Consider the following 24,059-nt stretch of genomic DNA (forward strand, 5'->3'; position numbering starts at 1 on the left):
CAGTGGATAAAATATTTTCACAATCATGTGCATATCGATTTTTAAGTTGAATAGAAATTGGATCGGGGCCATAAAATACCATCAAGTCAGAGGAAAGACTACTATCAAATTCAATGGTATTGGATAGGTTCTTAAAGAAACACAGATGGTATTTCACTATGTATCTGCTTTATTTCTTATGTGCTGGCTGTAAAGCAAAGCAACATAACAGGTTCCCTTTAATATCAGTTCCCCGCATACCCTCAAAAATATCAACTGAATTCACAGGAAGAAGAGGGGTAGAGGTGTGTGTGTGTGTGTGTGTGTGTGTGTGTGTGTGTGTGTGTGTGTGTGTGTGTGTGTGTGTGTGTGTGTGTGTGTGTGTGTGTGTGTGTGTGTGTGTGTGAGAGACAGACACACACACACAAAATTATAAGCATCTGCAAATATTTCCATTACAAAAAGTATAATGATAAAGGAGTAAAACCGGAGCTCTGCACTAAACCACAGGCTTTCTATTGGGTACCAGGGAGACAAATTTCTGACACACATTCATAGATTTCAGAACACCAGCAGGGCTGCTTAGTGACTACTAATTTAATCACAGGACTGCAATGGCGTTCTGTCTGTCCATCTAAGGTACTTATCACCGTGTCATACAAGAACTTCCAGCCCACAACACTTTTCTCCAGTTTTATTCAGTGAATTCACATTGTGGTGGGGCAACTGGCCATACTCATCCTGCTTCTCCACCAGCCTGTCTCTGCCAGTAAAAGCCCCTCTATAGTGGCACAGAGAAAGATGCCACGCAACAGAGTTCTGTAGGATGATGGAGAACAGTTATTCTTTGCGGTGACTCTAGGGCTAGTCAGAAAGCTCTCCAAGTTGTACATCTGTCATCCAATGAAACTAAAAGACAGCATGTTTAAAAACAGCCAACACACAGTCAACATGGGGAACTCATTGCTGGGGATGTAGTGAAGCCCAAAAGTATAACTGGATTAAAAAATAATTAAGTTCACGGAGAATAGGTGCGTCAATGGCTATTAGTCAAGACGGTCAAAGATGCAACCCCATGCTTCAGGTATCCCTAAACCTCCAACTGCCAGAAGCTGGAAGTGGACAACAGGATGGATCACTTGAAACTGCCTTATTCTTTCCCCCTGAAGCATCTGGTACTAGCTACTGTCAGAGACGGGACACTGAGCTAGAGGGACCACTTGTCTGAACCAGTATGGCCATTCTTATGTTCTTATCTGCCTAAGACTGTGCAGAAACTAGTGCACATACACCAATGGACAATAAGAGACTTGGCCAGTTCAGATTAAGGGGAAATAGTAGTAAGTAGTGGCAAATAGCGCCCCTGAATGTCCCCTCTAGCTATAGAAATGAGTAAAGGTTTATGGATAAATGAATGCAACTAAAAATGCAGAGAAAAACAGTACCAAATCATAAATATATTTTGAAATATGGTCTCTGAAGTTAATAGAAAATCTGTGTGCCCACTGTGCCAAAACACTTAACTGTGTTTAACAGGAAAATATCTAAGCTGCAATACCATTAAAAAACATGCCATCCTAATGTTTGCATATTTTAATAGTGTACAGTGATAAGTGTGTGTACATGGTGTATATATATTTGCCTCCTGTATTTTGTGTAGGTATCTTTGATAGCCACATAAATTTGCAGCACCATTTGATAAAAAGCAGTTTTGATACAAAGATTTTTCTTTTTAAAACAAGTAGAACCTCACACACCAGGGGAGAGGGGGGGGTTTGAATCACATGCTCCTCCCCAAAGACAAAATTTCCTGCCAAAACCACACTTGTCTGAGACACATAATGGGCAACATTCAACTTTGGACCAATGACATGTGTAGGATTTAGTAGCTCACAAACTACAAGAGGTAAAACCAGATATTTTTGTACCACCAGAATAAGAGCTCTCACTTTCCAGTGGTATGCAGCATTTGTTTCAAGCTCTAGTAGGTGTTATGAATTATACCTCACAGGTCACGCACACAAACTGCTGCAAATTATACCTCAGCTCTAGTAGGTCAGGAAGTATTAAATCTTACTTCAAGTTGAGAGCTTTCATTATGAAATTCTGTTTTCAATAAACTTTGGAGGTTTTGAAAATTTACTAAAATTATAATGTTTCTCTTTCTCTGAGGTTTGAATGGTTATGTCATGTCATGGTAATGAAGGTTGCCTGATGTCTTGCATAGAGCTTTGTTGTTTTTAGGGCTTTTCTTCAAACTAAAAAAATGTTCATGCACTTAGAGAATGTCAGATGTGTACACTACATAAATAAAATAAGTTTGCAAGCATGATAATATGAAAAACAGTATCAATAAGTATGGTCATAAGGACACCAGATTAAGAACTAGACTTAGGGTATGTCTACACAGCACAGTTATTGCCAAAACTTTTTTCTTTTGCAGATACTTAAAAAAAGCCCCCCCCCCAAAAGACAAAAGTTTTGCTGACGCAAGCAGCAGTGCGAATGCAGCTTTGTTGGCAGGAGTGCTCTCCTGCTGATAAAGCTTATGTTGCTCGGGGGGGGGGGGGGGGTATTGGAAGTATTTTGTCGGCAAAAGTGCCGAGAAAACAACGCAGAAGAGCATTCACACTCGCTGACTTTTAGCGACTAAGCTGTGTTGACACAGCCTCATCGCTAAAAGCTGCATAGCGTAGACAAGCCCCAAGATCACCTGCACAGTGCACCCACAAGCCAAAATACAAACACAACTTCCAATGACTATTAAACTAAATGGAACAACATATTTCAATACAGAAATAAAACCACCTCTGACCCATACCCCTAGTTGGCACCTACCACCCAACACTGGAACCCAGATAGGGTTGCATCATACAAATACAACTCCTCCTTGATGGTGACTCCATCCTGAAATATCCTTTCCTGAACCCCTCTTCGGTCCTTCGAAGAACCTCACAACCTCTCCAAGTTAATCACCAGAAGGAAGCTACCCACAGACCAGGACACTAACTCAAAGCGGCACCAGACCCTGCCAGAACAGATACAAAACCTGCAGACATATCTCCACTAGGGATGTAAAATATTAAATGGTTAACCGATAAGCATTAATCTTAACGTTAACCCACCCTAAACATTAGCCCCCCAGCCCCAGGCCGTGCCAGCCGGAGCAGCCCCAGGCCAGCCAACCCCAGCCACAACCCCACAGGCCGGCCGGAGCAGCCCCAGACCCAGCCTCTGACCCCAGCCCCTCTCCCTTTCATCAGTTAAACTATATAATTTTAATTGTTTAAATGGTTAACTTTTTAAATATTTACATCCCTAAACACATCTTTCAAAATCCAGGGGTCCTACACGTGCCTATCACAACATATGGTATCCAGTGCACTAAATGCCCAAACAGCAACTATGCTGGTGAAACCAGAGAATCACTACACTCTCAAAATGAAAAGGAGGACTTGTGGCACCTTAGAGACTAACCAATTTATTAGAGCATAAGCTTTCGTGAGCTACAGCTCACTTCTTCAGATGCATATCGTGGAAACTGCAGCAGGCTTTATATATACACAGAGAATATGAAACAATACCTATTCCCACCCCACTGTCCTGCTGGTAATAGCTTATCTAAAGTGATTTCCAGCACAAATCCAGGTTTTCTCACCCTCCACCCCCCCACACAAATTCACTCTCCTGCTGGTGATAGCCCATCCAAAGTGATAACTCTTTACACAATGTGCATGACAATTAAGCTGGGCTATTTCCTGCATAAATCCAGGTTCTCACATCCCCCCCACCCCCATACACACACAAACTCACTCTCCTGCTGGTAATAGCTCATCCAAACTGACCACTCTTCAAGTTAAAATCCAAGTTAAACCAGAACATCTGGGGGGGGGGGGGTAGGAAAAAACAAGAGGAAACAGGCTACCTTGCATAATGACTTAGCCACTCCAAGTCTCTATTTAAGCCTAAATTAATAGTATCCAATTTGCAAATGAATTCCAATTCAGCAGTTTCTCGCTGGAGTCTGGATTTGAAGTTTTTTTGTTTTAAGATAGCGACCTTCATGTCTGTGATCGCGTGACCAGAGAGATTGAAGTGTTCTCCGACTGGTTTATGAATGTTATAATTCTTGACATCTGATTTGTGTCCATTTATTCTTTTACGTAGAGACTGTCCAGTTTGACCAATGTACATGGCAGAGGGGCATTGCTGGCACATGATGGCATATATCACATTGGTGGATGTGCAGGTGAACGAGCCTCTGATAGTGTGGCTGATGTTATTAGGCCCTGTGATGGTGTCCCCTGAATAGATATGTGGGCACAATTGGCAACGGGCTTTGTTGCAAGGATAAGTTCCTGGGTTAGTGGTTCTGTTGTGTGGTATGTGGTTGTTGGTGAGTATTTGCTTCAGGTTGCGGGGCTGTCTGTAGGCAAGGACTGGCCTGTCTCCCAAGATTTGTGAGAGTGTTGGGTCATCCTTTAGGATAGGTTGTAGATCCTTAATAATGCGTTGGAGGGGTTTTAGTTGGGGGCTGAAGGTGACGGCTAGTGGCGTTTTGTTATTTTCTTTGTTAGGCCTGTCCTGTAGTAGGTAACTTCTGGGAACTCTTCTGGCTCTATCAATCTGTTTCTTTACTTCTGCAGGTGGGTATTGTAGTTGTAAGAAAGCTTGACAGAGATCTTGTAGGTGTTTGTCTCTGTCTGAGGGGTTGGAGCAAATGTGGTTGTATCGCAGAGCTTGGCTGTAGACGATGGATCGTGTGGTGTGGTCAGGGTGAAAGCTGGAGGCATGCAGGTAGGAATAGCGGTCAGTAGGTTTCCGGTATAGGGTGGTGTTTATGTGACACAAAATGACACAAAATGAACTCACACGAAAATGACAAAAGACAAAAACACCACATCACCTGCTGAACACTTTTCATAAAGCAATCACTCTATATCGGACAGTAGTAGAAAGAGAGAGCCTGACACATGACGCTTGGTATAAAAGGCCTGAACTAAAACAGTGGTCAAGCCTTGTACATAGAAGCCAAAGTTAGCAAAAGTCAGCTGTGAGGAGAAATCAGGCCCTGTTACAAAACATGCCTGCTTTCAAGTTCATAGAACCTGGCAAGAACTGGGCTGGCACTGCAAAAAAACACACATTCTTAAGTCGTGCTAGGCACAGGACACTCATGGAAACACATTCCAGAAGGGTGTTACCAGAACACCCCGATACAGGGTTATGGTGTAAACACACTCCCCGAAGATGATACAAGGACACACTAACACTCTCTTAAAGAAAAGGTTACGATGACAGGGTGATGAATAGAGATGTTTGATTGAACCAACATGTATAAGGTAAAAGGTGGTAACTAATCACCTCAATACATCAAGTTGGCAATATGTAACTTGTTTGCATCAGTATATAAAAGAAAGGTCAGAGGGTGCGTCTTTGGCCAGCCAAGAAGGGAATGGAAAGTCCCACCATTCACCAAGCTGCGTCCAGTGCAATGGGCATGCATATGCTAGTATAACTGTAGACACTGATCCGGGGAACTAGGACCATGCTTCATTGACAATAAACCTGGCTAGGTGCCTTCGCTACCAAACCAAGTCTTGTGGTCTGATTGAGAAGTTGGATCACAGTCTTCTGTATGGCCTATCTGGCCAGAGCCAGTGCAGCATGCAGAGAGAATACACAAGCAGCCTAAGACTTACTACACAGACTTATCAGTCCTCATCCTCAAAGGAAACCTGCACAAAACTGTCAAAAGATGAGCCTGGGAGTTTAAATTTATAAGTTTGCTAGATACCAAAAAACACGGACTGAATAGACACACTGGATTTGTGGCTTATTACAACAATCTATAATTCATTAGCAACTAGCCCCAGCTATTTCCCCTGACCCTCTCCTTTCTTCCTATGACTGGAGGGGTTTTAAAAGGCCACTTCACCTTGAATGGTCCCTTGAAATGTGTGTTAACTACTTATGCTAAACAATCTGTTCCATCTTGTATTTAGTTGTGACACTAAGGAAGGCTATGTCTACGCAGCCATTAATGTTGGTCCAACTTATGTCGTTTGTAACAGAGTGCTAGGCAAGAGCAGCTGGGCACACACTTTGGTCATGGCAGCTCCACTCAAACAATCCAGAATGGAGCTGGTTAAACAGAGTGTGCCTAATTGTTTGGAGAAATAGAGCTGGAAGGCTAATTAAGCCATTAAGCAGAGGCTATAAATAGGCATAGGAAGAAAGTAGAAGGTGGGGAAAGCAGACAGTAGGAGGAGTAGAGAATTTGCTCTTCCCTGCTTGTTGCAGGAGCTAGGGACTCCCTAGGACAGTTGGAGCAGAGCCATATGTAGTATGAAGCGGTGGGGAACCCACATTGTAAACAAACTACTCAAGGTGTTGGACCAGCACAAAGGTCTCGGAGCGGTTTGTGGACCAGAGCAGAGGCAGGAGTCAGAGGATCCAGTTACATTGCTCAGAGATGTAAATAAACCACACCCCTGAGCACCATAAGCTTCACCAACAGAAGCACCAGTGTGGTCAGCACAAACTGCTGCTGTTCGTTGGGGGTGGATTAACCTCCTATCGTCTTAGAGTGGCTACACTAGATAACTCCCAGTAGCGCAGCTGCATCAGTGCAGCAGCACTGCTGAAAGCTCTCTAGTATAGCCATAGCCTAAGGCTATATCTACACGAGCACTTTTGTCAGTCAAACTTTTGTTGGTCAGGAACACCCACACACACCTGAGCGACATAAATTTCTTCAACAGAAGTGCCGGTGTGGACAGTACTAGGTCAATGGAAGAGCTTCTCCCACCAACATAGCTACCGCCGCTCGTTGGGGGTGGATTAATTACGACAATGGGAGAGCTCTCTCCCCCATCAGCATAGAGCAGCTACATGGGACACCTTACAGTGGCGCAGCTGCAGCGGTACAGCTGTGACGCTATAAGGTCTGTAGTGTAGACATAGCCTAAGTTTCCCAGACCTGAAGAAGAGCTCTATGTAAGCTCCAAAGCTTGTCTCTCACCATCAGACATTGGTCCAATAAAAGATATTACCTCACCCACCTCGCCTCTCTAATATCCTGGGACTGACATAGCTTCAACAAACACTGCATACAAATTAAACAGAAGTAATTTTACAGCAATTTGAAAGTATAGCATAAATAACCAATTTAAAATATTTCATTGTTCCCAAAAATTAGCCTTAAAATTAAACACCCATTTTAAAATATTGTGTACCTTTTCTAATGCAGATTAGCTCATGTACACCACAGGTTCGTTCTCCACCTATTTGAGAAAAACAACATTAGAAAATAGGAAATAGATATTATGAAATGTATTCTAATATTTAATGAGTTTTACAAACTGCAAGAAAGATAAAGGGGGAAAACTGAGCGTCACTTAATGAGGACATTCCAAAAGAATAAAACAAGTTCCTTTTTTCAGAGGATATTATATGTAAATAGGAAATATGAAAACTCAAACCGTTCTTTGGTATTACTATTCTACTAAAGATGCAATTATTCATGCACTGGATTCAATGTATTAAACTGAATATTAAATTATCCCTAAACTTTTCATGTGGACTTTACACATAGAAATCTGTGAGCTAGTCACCCCAAACCTTTTCCTAACTATAAACCAAGTCCTCTAGTTCTGAAAAGTTGGTGAGCCACTTGATCAGCACATGGAGTTTCAGAAAGCCAGTTTTAGAACATCACGTTGACACTCTGTTGCAATGTCTAATTGATAAGTTGTACAAAACAGGTTTTATCCTCTCAGGAAAAAAAACATAGAGGTTATTGGTGTCATTCCCATCATCCCCAGTTTTATCAAGTTTTTCCATTTGGCGAGGGTTTTTTTAAACTTATGTTACTTTAAAGTACTTAAATGGGCATAACATATACAGTACTTGAAAGCTCTTTGTTACTAGAAAAATTAGGCTGTAATTTCAGACTGTGAATGAAAACTAACTATTCCAAAACGTTCAAAGGGAAGCAATGAGAACATTGAAACTTGTTATGCCTACTAGGGAAAGTTAAGAATTGTCTAGAAGCCTAGAGAAAAAGAATGGGATGAGAGAAAAGCTTGGTTATTGGGTGAAATAAAGTGCCATTAAGTGTTAAAAAGAGGAGTGTGTATATATATATATATAGTGGCAAGATAGCCAATACTAGTATGGTGGGTCCTGTGCTTTTCTTGGCAGGGGGCTAAGATGCCAGCCCTTGCCCCTGCTCTTGGGATGCTGAGGTCCCTGATACTGGGCCGAAAAGGTGGGAGAGAAGGGAAGCGGGGGAGGGGTCTGGGTTTGCTCCTCACTCCTAGCCCCAGCCCCTCTCAACCCCTGCAGGTTCTTACCCTCTTCCCCCTTCAGTGGGGAAACTTTGGTCCTTAGATGTTGAGGGAGGAAGTCTCCCTCTTCTGCTGGGGCAGGGTCTCCCTTACTTCAGTTCTCTGGTTTATCAAATCTTACAACACACCTCCAAGCTCCAGTCCTCTTTCCTTCCTCCTCCTCCTCAACTGCCTGAAGCAGGGGGTTTTATTAGGTTCCTGACAGGGCTTAATTGACTACAGGTGCTCCAATTAACCTGTAGCAACCCTCCCTAGTCTACAGGGAGCCATGCTTTAATTAGCCTTAGGCTTATATATTTCCCCTGTACCCCTGCTCCCTGACTATGTCTCTCCCTCTGAGGGAGAGCGCTGGTGCTTAACCAACTAGTCCTGTCCATGCTCTGGTACCGGCTCAACACCCTGGTCCTGGCCCCGGGTTTCCTGACCAACCTCCGGACATCGATTCTAGAATTCTTTTGGTCAGGAATGCACTGGGCCCCTGTTGGGGTTCTTCATCTAGCCCTGAAGGAAGGAAGACAGGGACTGAAGTGTCTGCACTGTGTCTTCCGCCTCCAGGCCCTGCAGAGGCTCCTCTATAGTGCAGGTAGTTCGACGTGGAGCAAACTAGCGCACTCCTTCCTGCGTCGCTTCCAAGGGCTCCGATATGACCAGCAGCTCTTTTATCTCTGTCCGAGAGGCCTTCCGTGAGACCTCTCCAGGCTGCCGGTCTTCTGCCAGGACCTCCTCCTGACCTGGAAACTGTTTTCAACTACCACGTCTGCGGCGGCCACTGTGGGAGCGGCTCTCCTCGCAGAGCCCCTGCTACACAACCCCCAGCTCCGTCTGCAGGTGGCGGAGTCCCGCTCCGTGCACCAGAGTTTGGTCCTGGCAGAAGTGACGAGAGTCGGAGACCTCCTGGACTACGACCAGGGAGACTGGCTGGATCCCCTGACACTCACTCAGCGCATGGGACTCTCCAGACCTCGTACCCCCCCCAGCGCATACTTCAGGAGGTGAAGGCTGTTTTGACGCCTGCTGCTCAGGCTTATCTCAGCCGAGCCCTGCATGAGGGCGCACCCTGCCCACCCTCTACCCTAGGCCCGCCAGACCTTTCAATTGGGCCCCTACCCCGTAGATCCCAACAAACCCCTCACCCTTTCACTGCAGCCGGTCAGCTTCCAAACTGCGCCAAGGAAACATCTATACACCCTCATGCTTCACACCCTCATGCTGGTGTCCCACCCCAATACAAAGTGGCAGGACCTCCTGCCACCTTTGGAGGGTGAGCAGCCCTGGTGGGCCAGCCTGTATTCCACCTTGGTCCCGAGGCCCATCAGGGACATTAGTTGGAGGCTCCTTCACGGAGCTGTGAGCACGGGTGTGTTTTTGACGCAGTTCACCCCCATCCCGGACACTTCCCCTTTTTGCAATGTGAGGGAAACCCTGGCACATGTATATTTAGAGTGTGCCAGGCTGCAGCCCCTTTTCCGGCTCCTCACAAATATTTTATCATGCTTTTGGCTGCGCTTTTCCCCTCACCTTTTTATTTACACTCCTCATCCATGGCCCCACAAAGTTGTGGGATCTCCTGGTTAACCTCCTCCTAGCCCTAGCTAAAACAGCCATCTATAAAACTAGAGAGAGGAGGTTGGCCAATGAAGCGTCCTGCAACTGTAGGGCCATTTTCCGATCCTCAGTACATTCACGTATCCGGGCGGAGTTCCTCTGGGAGACGTCCACCGACTCCCTTGATGCCTTCGAGGAGCGGTGGGCGCTGTCTGAGGTTCTCTGCTCGGTGACCCCGTCCGGTTCCCTCCATCTGACCCTTTGATTGAGGGGAAGAGCGAGAGGCCCCAGCTACTGCCGCTGTGGATATCATCATCGTCACCTAGGAGGGGTCCTATCACATGTGGGTGTGCATTTCCCTCCCCCCCCCAAACTGCCCACCCTGCAGCCATGCCCATCTTGTTGGGCACTCTCAGGAGAGGAATAATCGGTGACACTGGGCGTGGCACCAGGTAACTCGAAGGGGTGGAAGACCACGACTGTCAAGAAAGCCCCCCTGCTCTGGGCCCAGGCTAGCCTGAACACTTCTCCCTCCTGAAGGCTGCTGTGTTATACCTTACGTTTGCTTTTGTTTTATTGCATAGTTTTGTTTTTTCCTTCTTGGCGATTCTTTGTAAGTGTTATGCAAATAAATTTTTTTTTCTTTTTTTGAAGCAAAAACCACTGCTCCCTGGCCCTCCTGTATCACAATATACTCGCTCCATTTAAACAAAGTTTTTATTTAAGTTTGACATCATCCAAACTCAAACACTTAAACTCAGGGTAATACTAAGTTACAGGACATCTCTTAACCATATCTTAATGCCCATTAAACATGTTTCCACTCAACAGACTGTGTATTCACAATGAACTTCTTTCTGACTGCAAATGATAAGGAAATATACATAGAATACATTAATCTCCCTCACAGCATAATGCAAAACCTTAATTAGACCCTCAGCAAACATTTAGTGTTGACAGAAAGTGTACAGGTTAAGCATGTGGTGTGTTAAGTGTTTAAGGGGGAAGAGTGCATGAGACTGTAATTAATTTCCCTTAGAAGGTAACATTAATGTGTTGTACATAGTACATTTTCTTATATATTGGAGATAAAATATTCCTTACGAAAACAGAGTCTGTTCCTGTCAGTGTACAGATGCTGTGTAAACATTAAGGTATGGTAAAGAGATATCCCATTAGTAGGCATTTTCTTGAATTTTAGAGCTTGAGCTGGAGGGACCACTAACCTCAAGACCTTTTAAACAAAGTTTCTGTTTATGGAATTTCCCAGATTTTTAATACAGCAAGTATAGGAGAGAGGTTTTTTATTTTTTTTAAGGAGGGGGAAAAAAGGCCAAAGGGTGATAAGGATGCCCTCGACTTCCCCTATGGCATAGTCTACAGAGGGAGTGGGAACATTTGCTGTTGGGGAAGTGGGAGACAGCATGCATAGTGAGGAAAGGACTAACTGTGTTAAGAAAGGTGGGAGAGGGAGGGGACAAAGAAGGCCTTTCTCTACACTTCCAACTCCAATACAATAGCTCCCGTATTCCTGAAAGTAGGGTAGGAGATCTTGTCCCATTCTGGATTTGCTCACACTAGAGCTCTAAAAATAGCCATGTATACAGTGCTTTGAAGCAATGACTTGGGGTAGCCCAAGTCTGTCGACCAGGGATCGGAAGCTCACTTCCATAGGCTGTGCAGACATACCCATAATCAGAGGTACAAAGCTTTAACATGGCTGGAGAGATCTCAGAACTGGAGCTCCAAATTCCGCTCCCCCGGAAATGCTAGTCACTGCTCCCCAGTTGTGCCAAAGTTACGGTATACACCTTCTCCTCACAGTTTCCCAAATGTAGACCACAGGGAAGGACCCTTTTCCCTGAGGATAGTTTGTGGCTTGTTTCTGGTGGGACTGAAAAGACCCAAGAGATGGCAATTTTGACTAGAGGCAGCCTCGTTTTCACATGGCAAATGAGCACTTAAGTATACTAAATTACAGGTGAAGTAGATTCCCAGTTTTCTGGGGGATGGAAGGGTAAGAAAAAGCTCTCCATCAAATTATTATTCAGCCCTGTGAAAGATGTACTGAGCTGGGAGCCAGAAGACCATGAGTTCAAATCTCATCTATTCCATTCACTCCAAAGACCTTATTATTGAGCAACATCTCATATCCCTATATTATGAGGTGGCAAAAATCATCCATGCTTTTCACATATGAAATAACTGAGAGGTTGCACAAGGTCATCTCTAGCAGAGCTGGGACAGACACCAGGGTGAGAGTCTCTCCCCTGCTCTTGCCACTTTATGCTGGGCAAGAGGGCTGGGAAACAGCCTAAAAAGTCTCTAAAAAGATCCATTTCCTTCCAGGAGATATTCATCTTCATGCAGGGACTGAAGAAGACAGCTGCAGGCTATCTTCCAAAGACCCCTTCAAAGTCCTTGCATAGGGGCATGCCAGAGATAATATGGCTGTGTGTGGGAGGAGTACGTCAGAAGTGGGGCTGAAACATGTAGCACTGCAGAGATTCAGGGCAGCACTGCTGCCCATGGGCAGCCAAAGGCAGGCTAATATAACTTAGATGCAACCCCCTCCTGGCTTTAAAGCCACCTGAATGCCTCTTCCTCCTAGCCTGTTGATTCTGTGCTGCACCTCTCAATTCCTGTCATTGATTCTGCCCCTCAAAAAGCATTTGCCAAATCTATGTGCTTGGCTATGCTATCAGTAACCATGGTTCTAACCACAAGACTATGCACCTCTCAGAATTAGAAACAGAACCCAGAATTCCTTACTCCCAATCCCCCCCACTACTCTAACCTGAAGACCATTATCCCCTCCCAGCTGGGAACAGAATCCAAGAATCCTGATTCCTAGCATTATATTGCTGTCTAGCAAATAACCAACGCACTGGTTAAGTGCCATTTCTCCTTTTGGGGACATCTCTTCCACAAATAAAGTAGTTAGAACTTTGCTTAGTTACAATCTATTTTTATTAAATGTACATTCAAGGAATGCTGGCAATAACTGTACAGAAAGTGTGAATGATAAAACCACCATTTGTTAGCAAAAAGGATATGAAGAAAAGTCAAACACTAAAAGTGTTTCAATGTCCCATTTAATTTTAACTCAAAGTAAAAGATTTAGTTTAAAATACCTCTGAAAATGCAGGCTTTACTCAGACTCTGTGCTTGGGGAAGATACAATGTATTTTTCATGCAAATCAAAGAATGAATCCTTCCCAAATTAAAAAAAATGGAACCCAATCTTAATTTAGAGGTGATGCCACTCCTCTGTAAAAGGGTATCTAGCTCATCGATCTTCAGTCTCAACAGGGTAATTTATTACGTGGTCATTTCTCATTTTAAGTGTAGTATATGCTTATACTGCTGCTGATCAATACGCTAAAACAATTACTGTTAATGATTCCTTCATATTGGCATAAGAATTTATCTACTCGACATGAATGAAGATGAAAGAAATGGTAGAATACAAAGGATCAAATAGATCAAAGGAATAAAACCAGATAACTTTCACACTAAAATGCAAAAACGGTCAAGAATTGTTAAGTAGCAAGTTAGAAAGGGGCCATGCTCATCTTAAAGTGCAGAATCTATTTCTTCTGATTCATCAAGCTCAAAATGTGCCACTGACTGGCAATTCATCTACTGAATGGGAAAGATAAAATATTGATGAGTTTGATGATCCTGCAAGGAAGATTTTTTTCAAGGTCACCGCTGTTATCAAAATGTAGCTAGAACGATCATTTAAGTCCCTGTTCCAGGTTTTCCAGAAGCTTTTCAACTTTAGCTTAGTTTAGGAATTGTATTTTTGTCCTTGACACACAAAAAACTGAAAGAATGATGGGAGATTTGGCTGTTTTTATGGCATAAAAGCTCAAACCAGAAATCGTTAAGATAGTCATAGGCAGAAATACTTCTCCCTAGACAGATTTCAACTCACTAGTGAAGAAAGAAAATTATGGAAAGAGCTAAAAGAATCAACATTGACATTAGATGGTAGGTTGAAAATGAGAAGTCATTCAATAATTACCACAAACATTTAGTCAAGAAAAGGAGTACTTGTGGCACCTTAGAGACTAGCAAATTTATTAGAGAATAAGCTTTTGTGAGTGAGCTGTAACTCACGAAAGCGTATGTCCTAATAAATTTGTTAGTCTCTAAGATGCCACAAGTCCTCCTTTTCTTTTTACGGATACAGACTAACACGGCTGCTACTCTGAAACCTGTCATTTAGTCAAGGAAATGTATTCTTGTTTAATGCTATTGATTCTACACATGAAAATAAAAAACAGAATACCACGTCCAAATTGCTGAAAATCCCATCCAGAAATCCAGAGAAAAAATTAAACAAAAAGAGGTCTTCACCAATTTTCAAACAGTGAAAAATAAATTGAAAAAAAGATGAGAACTGAAATCATCCTGAAGCAACATACTGATATTCAACACACTACTTGACGCTTGTTGAGAATAAAGTATCAACTAACACAGTTCAAAAGCATTAACGTAAAAATCACCATCACTCTCCTGGTTGATTCTGGAAGACTGATATCCCAACTTCTCAATTAAATTTAGTAGAACTGAGAAAAACTGTGTCTCTACAGCCAACTACCATAAGTATGCTGAAATTTGCACTGAGCACAAGGAAAACAAAACATTTCTTTTAAAACAGATTTAGTGGCTTTCTAGAGTTTCTTGTATAAAATATGAAGAATTTACAGCAACTTCATAGATATGAGGGAGAGACCTCAATATTGATGCAAAATTATATTAATAAAAAATTTGTTTTTATTAGATTATAAATTTGTCTGCATCTTTACTGAATATTAAGATACAGCTACAAATGTATTATAGCCAGAATGCTTGAAAGATATCTGTGGTATGTTTTAGTTAATTATGTTATAAAAATTTCAGGCTGGCTAAAGAAATTACAAGAGGTTTCTGCTTTCTGTCTCCCAAGAACAAGCAAATGGCCTCAGAAGATTATTGTACCTTAGCCATAGAGCCATGAGTGTTATACAAACTAAGAAAAGCTGCATTTTAAACATTACCTTGCTTTAACTTTTATACTATGTATTTTCTTTTGTTCTATGTTTAAAAGATATATTGGTTATTTAAATTTATGCTTTGTACAAAATATCCAAGACATTTAATTGATATACCAGATAGACTGTAACTCTAAGGACATTGGGTAAAGAGACCAACACCTGGCTGCATATTCAGAAGCTGAAGGTAGCACCTAAGCCAACCCCAATGGCATGAAGCCAATGAAAAGATGACAGCAACAAACTTGGAATCTAAACAAGCCTGAAAAAAGATGTCTTCCTAACTTCACGGAAACAAAAAGGAAGAGTATTTAAAAAAAACCACCCTCAGAAGTGAGCACACACACACACAAATCCTGTGCTACCCTACTTAAACAGCAAGCATTTATCAACTTATCTTTTCCATCTCTATAAGAAAGCTGACACAACAACTAAGGAAAAACAGAGAAGGCTCAAGGGGAAAAACAAAACAAAACAAAAAAAACCCAAAGGATAGCTCCTCAAGATTTCAACATGGATTGGTGAAAGAAAGTTAACTAAGACACTGCCAAGAGATTAAATTTAAAACTCTTCTAATGATTTTATTGGGATATGAAAATGCTGTTATAAATTAAACCATTAATAGTTGCTGCTGTTAATCATCAAATGGTTAGACCGCATACACCTGAAGAGGAGTCAGGGGCTTTACACTGAAACAAAGGAAAAGAGGGATTTAATTGGATCTAAGATTCTTAATATTGGTCAATTGCTATGTTTCAAGGCAGCTCTTTAAATGGCTTCTGCTCTAAATCACCGATTTGAATACCTCCTTCAGTTTCATAGGATTGAGTTAAGATTGCTTACTTTTCCCAGTTATAAACGAGCTGATTATTAATAACTAGACAAGTTCTATCTACCCTTAAACAAATTATTTTGTCCATACATAAACAGCTTCTAAGTATCTAATAGATACTAAGACTGGGTTCTTAATAATTTGGGAAAACAAAATACTTTGGTTTTAACTTATCAAATGAAGAGCATCCCCAGTGGTGGTCCACTCTCAAAGGTAAATACATCTGTAAAAGCTCTCCATAGACAGACATACAGAAGAGATTGTAATGAAAGTAGCCAATCACTTGTGTTTTATCATTTGTGTTGTTTTAATATTTTCTTTTACTTTCTTCAATAATAAAATATCCATGGTTAATAATTCTGATTATTTTACTGGTTTTAATCCTGGTGTCCCCTAAGGTATGTAAAAGAACCCCTTTGAGTAAAATAGTGGGAGTCAGAATGATTGATGCAGGTTATTCATTACCCTATCTTTTGATTTTGGGTTTCCCTGATTTGTCAGTAAGACAAAGGAGCTGGTCTACCACTTCTTGTTTCTCTAGAGTACATTTTTCAGTAATTTTTAAAATAAAATTACTCTGTTTCCAACAATTTACAATTATCCCTTTCTACCCCACCCAGATTACAGGCTGGTGACACTACTGCTGAAATGCTGTTAGAAATTTGGCTTGATCTAACTAATAAAGAACTGGAACCACACAAGAACAAAATCAAAACATGATTCAGAGAAGCTATGGAACCTTTCCATTATTTAGCCAACATGACTGATCGCAAATATAAAGATCACATGTTGAATCCAGCATACGAAGAGGTAGCTGAAACATGGCTGATGGAATATAATCCTCTCTCGTCATTTTAAATTGAAGATCTAGATTTCTACCACAAATCTGTGTGTCTGAGTTTGTATTCACAGTTCTGACTGCATCATAAAGTAGAAAATTGTCCAAATAAAGTCACAGGAGACAGGACAGTTGAATTTTATCAATTTTTAAAATCTCTGCACTCCCAGCCTATAAACTTTGCATCATATGATCAAGTTTAGCTCATTCAGATAGATTTAGCTGAAACTTTATAATAGACTACATGTTGAAAAAAGAAAGTTGGGAAACATCACTCTTCATCTTGTATGTACAACCTTAGTTCTGTGTCCATGCATTACAATAGCCTTTAGTTATATGGCCAAATGCTATTGCTCAAAGTACAATATATCATACAATTTCCTCTACATCATTGGTTATACATCATAATGAACTAATATCTTTCCTGACAGACTTTTTATATGATAAATTTTGTTCTCTGTGAGGGATGTATTTTAATAATTAAGGTTTTATCTTACAAACCATCACCTACAATATATAACTTCACTCACTTGTGGACCATATGAACGGATGGACTGTGAATGGCAGACAGTCAAGGAAATACCATTATACAAAAACTACAGTAAGCCATACTTACACAACATATATACTACATATTAAATCTAAAACAACAACAGTGAAAATCTTCAGGTTTCTATAGGACTCCAAAGCCTACTTCAGAGCAAACCACTTCATCCCCTTAACTGTACAAGGAAGGCTTTGATACTGGATTTTAAAACATACAGATGCAAAATATCCAATACAAATGCAAACCTCTAGATTTACTTGCTTGTGTAAGATATCTCAGAGCAATGTGCCCTCCTGCAAACTTCATATACAACACAGAAGCCCTCCCACACATTTATATGAAAAGCATATTGAAGGTGTAAAGAAGCTAAGCATTCCTCTGGTATCCCTTTTATGGATGGGGGGGGGCGGAATCAGTGCAAAATGTGCATGCAGAGCATGACATTTTCAAGGGTAATAAATCCATCAAATAAAAAAAATAGAGTTTACAAGAACTCACAAAAGGCATTTATCCTTACAGAGGATTACTCAAATGCCAATTTCAGTGTTTCCCAACCATTTTGGCTACAAAGCTGTGAAAAACATGGCAAGATTTTATTATGGGAAAGCATAATTGATTTATTCTTTTAGTAAAATCAGCTGAATTGTTTTTGCTCAAATAAAAAACAAAATCCCTTTTGGGCTGAAAATAAGCCTGGAAAATTTCAGCTTATGAAGGTAAAAGTTTCATAAAATAAAAAAAGCAACTGGCAAGGGGCTTGGTATTGAACTCATTAGTTATCCTTAACAGTATATATTTAAAATTATTACTGGTTATTAATTTAAGGATCCACACTTTTCTCTTCTCTCTGTCTTCATTTCATCTTATCAATGGTTGACTTGCAACTTCCATGTTCTTTTAATGTAGTTTTTTTGGCTATCACTATACTGTTCACCATTTGCTGGTATTCGTTTGATATTTTGATAAACTTGGTAATCTACTACACAATTCAGTTCTTCTCTTCCAACTCTTGAATGCAACAGTAGCTTAGTGTGTCAACCCCCTTCTAATGTATGAAAGCCTCTGCTTCCTATAGAATCCTAAACATTAGGGTCAGAAGAGACAACTTGAATAACCCAAATTAATCTCTTGCATTTTGCAGAACTATTCTCTGTATCATTCCCATTAGGTTTCAGCTACACTAAGATTTTTCTGAAAATCTCTTTTCTTGGCACTCATGTTGTTGTATTCATGCAGCTCTGTAAGTGGTACCACTAATACAGAATGGCTCCTAACTTTTTTAAGCACCTTGTCATCCAACCCTGCAGGGTGGTAATGTGAGCATTTGATCTATGTTAGTACTCCAACTATTGCTAGCACCAGTGGAACTAAAACCAATTCCACAGTAATGTTGGGAGATTTGAAGAAAAACCGCAGTGTAGGGAAGGGCCAGTATATGTAGTCTAACCTGATCTTAAAGTACTCACAAACATGGAAATTCAACCATCTCCCATGATAATCTAGATCCCTGACAGACTGCTCCTTATTGTTAATAACATTTTCTTAATGCCCAGTGTAAACTTTTCCTTCCTAACCTTCAGGACATTTGTCCTCGTCCTGCCATCATCAGTAATTGATTTATTCCTTCCTTCATTTATACTGTTACACAGAAGCCATACATGAAACTGTAAGTTGTACCCTGTCCAAGCCTTCTTTTAAAGTAAGCAAATTTACCTCTAAGCACTTCCTCATATGCCCTTGATCCAAATTATTTGTTCTTACTCTAGTTTTAGATTTATCCTTCCTATTTTATGAGGAGCAAAACTGGACACAATAATCCAAGTATAGTCTCACCAAAGCTATGCAAAGAAGCACTATTATCCCTCTGGCTCCTTACATCAAAGAAAAATACTGTTATTTGGTTAGTATTTTGTAAAAAGCACTGCAAGCTCAGATTGAGTTTGCCATTTCTCTGCTAGATTTACTGTCTACTGTCCTACAAAAGGTGTTTCTCAGACTTACTAGTTTCTAACCAATGATCCCTCAATTTGAATCTGTGCTATTTACTTCCTTTTCATGTTGCATAGTATACCTTCATAATTATTAATATTAAACAACCTCCACTCCTCCCAGCAAAACCTGCAAGAGTCAGTATAAATTTAAGAACTCAGTGAGTTTGAACTGGTGAATTTCTAGCTGCAGTCTCACCTTGGGGAAATCAGGTGTACAACTTTAGAGAGTGAACAAGAGGGGAAGGCCCAGAAGGGTGGCAGAAGTAGAGGATTTACAGAGCTATCCAAATGCATCATCTCAGATCATAAAGCATCCATTCTGTCCCTGTACTTTTCCCTCCATACTTCATGCAGCATGGCTAAAGAGATGCTATCATCAGCTTCTCAACTGGGTCCTGTTTTACCAAAGCTCTTTAGCATATGTCTGAGCTTAGCCCTTTCTCCAAGGGGGGGAGAAGGGAGTGCAGGTGTGAAAATGAAATTAATGCTGCTATAAGCAACATTAACTTATGCTGTGAGAGTATGAAAGAAGCATTGCTCCTCAGTGGTGCACTCTCCACCCATCCCAGCACACTGCCTGAAATCCCACAGAGTCCCAAACCCCAGTGACCTGTGGGAAAGCAACCCTAATAGAGTCACAGAGTGCAGTTAATAGGATACATTCCTTTCAACTGCTACTTTTGGTGACTTACTGCTCCATTTTGCTTCCAATTTTCCCCTCTGATGCAGCCCACTCTTCCAATCTTTCAGTCACTTTTCCATTTGATGCCATCATTGATTGAGTTTGCCACTCCTCCAATTTTTGTGTTGTCTGAAATTTTTATTAGTTGAAACTTTAACTTCTTCTATTATTAGTGGAAATATTAAACAATGTGCTTCCTGTATCTACCCCTCCAACGTATCTTACACTTGACACTCTGCCTTACTTGTTTTGTCTGAGGAGTGAGAAACATACGACAGATAAGGTTGTCAAAGTAATTCTGTAGTCCCATTTCAGCCTGCCCCTTTCCTAGTTGTCCTCTGCTGTTTCCTGGTACTTCTGGAGTTGCTCAAGCCAAACCTAAACTATCTACCTGATATTTAAAAAATATGTTAATGTATTTTTTAAAAATTACTATCTCCACAATGACTGGAATTTCAGCTTCATATTGACTTTAAATGATTTTATAACAATATGTTTATTTTGAGAAATCATCTCAGCAAGTTTTATAATGGTAGCTACTAGTAGAAAATGTGGCTTCCCAAACTTCACCTCATGAAGTACTACTTCATTTTAAAAGCTTTGTCAGTAACCAAAGTATTTCCACACTGTACAAATGTAGCTATAAATAATTTCACTGATCAAAATAAATTGCACTTGCTTTCTTCCTTACAACTCTTAATATAAAGAGCTTTACATGAGAAAAACAACTTAGGTTTTTCAGTTAGCACTGATGTAAACTGGCATATGTTAACATGACTGACATAGAAAATATCTAAAATTATTTTAAATACATTAAAAGTACTTCTTTACTAGAGCTAATAAATACTATTTTTAAGTTGATATTTTAATTGTGTAGATTTCAAATGCTACTATAATTACTTTGTTTCAAATGTTTTAAAAAAAACCCTTTGATATTTATTCTAAATGCTGAAATTTTTAACCTTGCAGATTCCCTGTAGTTACAAATAATAATAATAATATTGAACTAGTACATGGTGTTTTTAAAAAAATACTTTCTATGAACATATTTTATGTCTAATGATTGTGTGAAAATGTCTTGGACACACAGTAATTTCTGTATCTGAGTGCTGTAAGACGGAAGTCCTGCTCCTTTACTCTGATTGCACTGGGGAAGACAAAAGCAGTAGCATGTACCAGGGATAACTAATATAAAAACATGAATTTGATTAGTTGACTGGTAAAGGGGGTTGTCAAACACTAAAGCCAAAGGCAAGGTGCTAACAAGCAGACCAAAGAAGGAAGAAAACCGAACTGGGAAGGAGAAGGGATTATATATACACACACATCACTAAAACTGGAAAAAAATATTATTTATGAAACAGAATGGATGCTACACTCTTGCTAAATCTATAGCAGGGGTTGGCAACCTTTCAGAAGTGATGTGCCAAGTCTTCATTTATTCACTCTAATTTAAGTTTTCGCATGCCAGTAATACATTTTAACGTTTTTAGAAGGTCTTTCTACAAGTCTATAATATATAACTAAACTACTGTTGTATGTAAAGTAAATAAGGTTTTTTTTAAAATGTTTAAGCTTCATTTAAAATTAAAATGTAGAGCCTCCCGGACCGGTTGCCAGGATTGGGGCAGTGTGAGTGCCACTGAAAATCGGCTCACATGCCACCTTTGACACACATGCCATAGGTTGCCTACCCCTTGCCTATAGTAATGAAATTCATTTCAACTCCTGCCTTCACCAAGAGAATTAAATCAATACTTAGCTGCTCAATTTCATAATGGGATTTGCATCAGATTTTCAGGAGAGCTCAGCTCCTGTTTAGGCCACTTTATTTAAGTGTCCAAGTGGAAACTGAGCTCTTTTGAAACACTGGCCCCGCACTGCAGATAGTGAGCACTTTTGAAAGTCTGAATCTTTTTTGTTTTTTTTTTAAACATTTTTAGTAGTATTCTTCTTTCTACCACTCATCTTTCAAAAATAGATTTCAAATACAGAATTCAAAGGGTGATAAAAAAAATATCTTCAGATCCAATAAGCTCTGATGCATTTGGAGGAGATTCTCCATTTTAGGGATAAAAGTTAAGGCACTGTTTTAAAGGACACTGTCAACTTGATTTTTTTTTTGAATGACTAATTTAAAAGATTCCAATTAATGACAGCACATCCTTTATATTATATAGGAAGTCCTGTCTCTCCCCCCCATAGACACCTGAGAAGGGATTTTTGTCTACCTCTGTTTAAAGGGGGCTTTTCAGCATGGGAGAATTCTACTAACCAATTCTGGTTCCTATGTTGCAAGCTACTCCATCTGGGTGAACCCCTGCACGCACACAGGGCCCCCTGACTCTGTGTGGGGACTGGAATCTGCTTGCATAAAGCAACTTCCACAGTTATAGGAAGCCAAGCCCCTACCTTTCACAGTGAAACTGACTAAAGTGCTGGCAAATGTACAAAATAACCAAACTAATAAATAGTTTTGGAATTTTTTAAATGATAGCTTATTTCAGCTACAGTAAGGGAAAAAAATTTTGACAAACGTTCTGAAATTGACAGTGTACCTTTACAGTCTCCTTCACCGGAAATTACAGTTTGGGGGTTTGTGAGTTTTTAATTACATTTATATATTTTTTCCTCAAGATTGAATGAGGTTTCAAAGCAAACTGTGCGGATTCAGGAGTGGCACCCCTTTCAAAACAGATGGTCATCTTCCAACACTACAACAAGTGTCTATCATCCCTTGTCCTCCCAAGTGCCCACTCCTTAAAAAAAAAAAAAAAAAAAAGAGCAAGTGATGGTGTAAAGAACCTGGAGCAGACACAGACAGCCCTGCAAGTCTCACTCCCTGGGCAGTAGAGAGAAAGAGGGAGACTCCATCCTTTGGGGAAGGAGTTTTAAAGCAACTGATGAAGTCTCCCCAGGGAGGAAGAAGGGGGGGGGGAGGTTATGCTGCGTGGGTTTCGATGCGATCCACAATCTCTGCGACTGAATCCTGAGCCTCTCATTCCAATGGGCTTGCAAACAGCGGCAGCCCCCCCAGCAGGCTGCGTCCCGGGCTCCGCCTAGCACCTATTGGAAAACCAGGGAGGTGGGCGGGCGCAAGACAAACCCCACTGGCGCCCCGCCCCGGGCCCCTGCCCCGCACCACGGTGGGGGGCGCTCAGACCCTGGGCTAGTCTCCGTCTTCTCACGGCCAGCAACCGGCGAGAGGGGAGCGTGCAGCGAGGGGAGGCTTCCCCCCACCCCAGGCGGAGTCCTCGGCAACACCCGCCCGGTGGCAGCTGCCTGGCACCCCCGGGGATTATTTATTTACCTACTCGGAGACTCCTCGGCGCAACCACAACAGGGTGGGGAGAGGCCCGGGAGGGAACAGCACCCCCCCGCGTCCCCACCCACCTCTAGGGTAGCTGCCCTGCTGCAGCCACAGACGCCGGGCACCATAGGCTGCAGCCAGCCAACGCCACGGCGCAGCCGGCCACCCGGGTACCACCGCGACCGCTCGGCGCCACAGTCCCGCTTTGCCAGGGATTATTTACCTGAGTGGGGAGTGAGCCCCTCCGCCCCGCTGGTCCCTCGCCCAGGGGAGCCCCCTGCTCCCCATGCCCGCTGGGAGGAGGATGTTCAGGGGGAGGGGAGCCCGTTATTGGCCTACTTACCATCAATCGCCATGATCTTCCAGGTGGGCCGTACCAAGTGCAGCGCACGCAGGAGGCACACCGACAGGCAGCGGCTAGAAGAAAGAAGCAACGGGAGGGGGGGGGCCTAACGGGGGAGGGAGAATGGCGCGTGCCAGGGCAGTGGAGCTGCGCGTGGCGCCGCCCCCTTTCCCCGGGCCAGAGGCGCGCCCAGATTCGAAAGGGCGGCAGTTGGGTGGCGGAGGTCGACGCCGTCCCGACTCCGAGGCCAACGGCCGTCGGTGCCCTGGTTCCCGACTGCTGCCGCCAGCGGCCCCGGCCTGCGTTCCATCCTGCTGCTGCTCCAAGCCTTGCGCGCGCTCTTCCGGCCCCTGCTAAGTCCCGGCTGCCTGAGCCCAGGGAAGTCCGTGGGGTTTGTGCCTGTGACTCCAATGGAAGCAGGATTTGGCCCTGTTCGGGGGTTCAATGGTCATTTCTGCTGCGCAGCCAAGGAATCGGGGCCCAAATCCCTGAACGCACTACAGCTTGTTGGGAATTTTGCCCTAGCGTTCAGTAGGATCAGGATTTGGTCCATTTAAAATTCGGCATAAAGTGCACATTCTTGCCCAACTGCCAAAAAC

At 42.0% G+C, this 24,059-nt stretch overlaps 1 protein-coding gene across 2 annotated transcripts in view; it reads right to left on the bottom strand.

Annotated features, from left to right (window-relative positions):
- SYT14 (synaptotagmin 14) overlaps positions 1-23,766 on the bottom strand; it is a 176,384-nt gene extending 152,618 nt beyond the window's left edge. For both annotated transcript variants that reach the window (XM_073339005.2, XM_073339008.2), the window contains exons 1-2: positions 23,461-23,766; positions 7,218-7,265 (exon numbers count right to left, since the gene is read on the bottom strand). In XM_073339005.2, the coding sequence (XP_073195106.1) occupies positions 7,218-7,265; positions 23,461-23,473 (61 nt within the window). In that variant the 5' untranslated portion in view covers positions 23,474-23,766. The remainder of the gene's footprint in view (positions 1-7,217; positions 7,266-23,460) is intronic.
- Positions 23,767-24,059: the final 293 nt, after the last annotated feature.

The sequence above is a fragment of the Lepidochelys kempii genome, chromosome 3, assembly GCF_965140285.1.
Source record: "Lepidochelys kempii isolate rLepKem1 chromosome 3, rLepKem1.hap1, whole genome shotgun sequence".
NCBI classification, from domain to species: Eukaryota; Metazoa; Chordata; order Testudines; family Cheloniidae; genus Lepidochelys; species Lepidochelys kempii.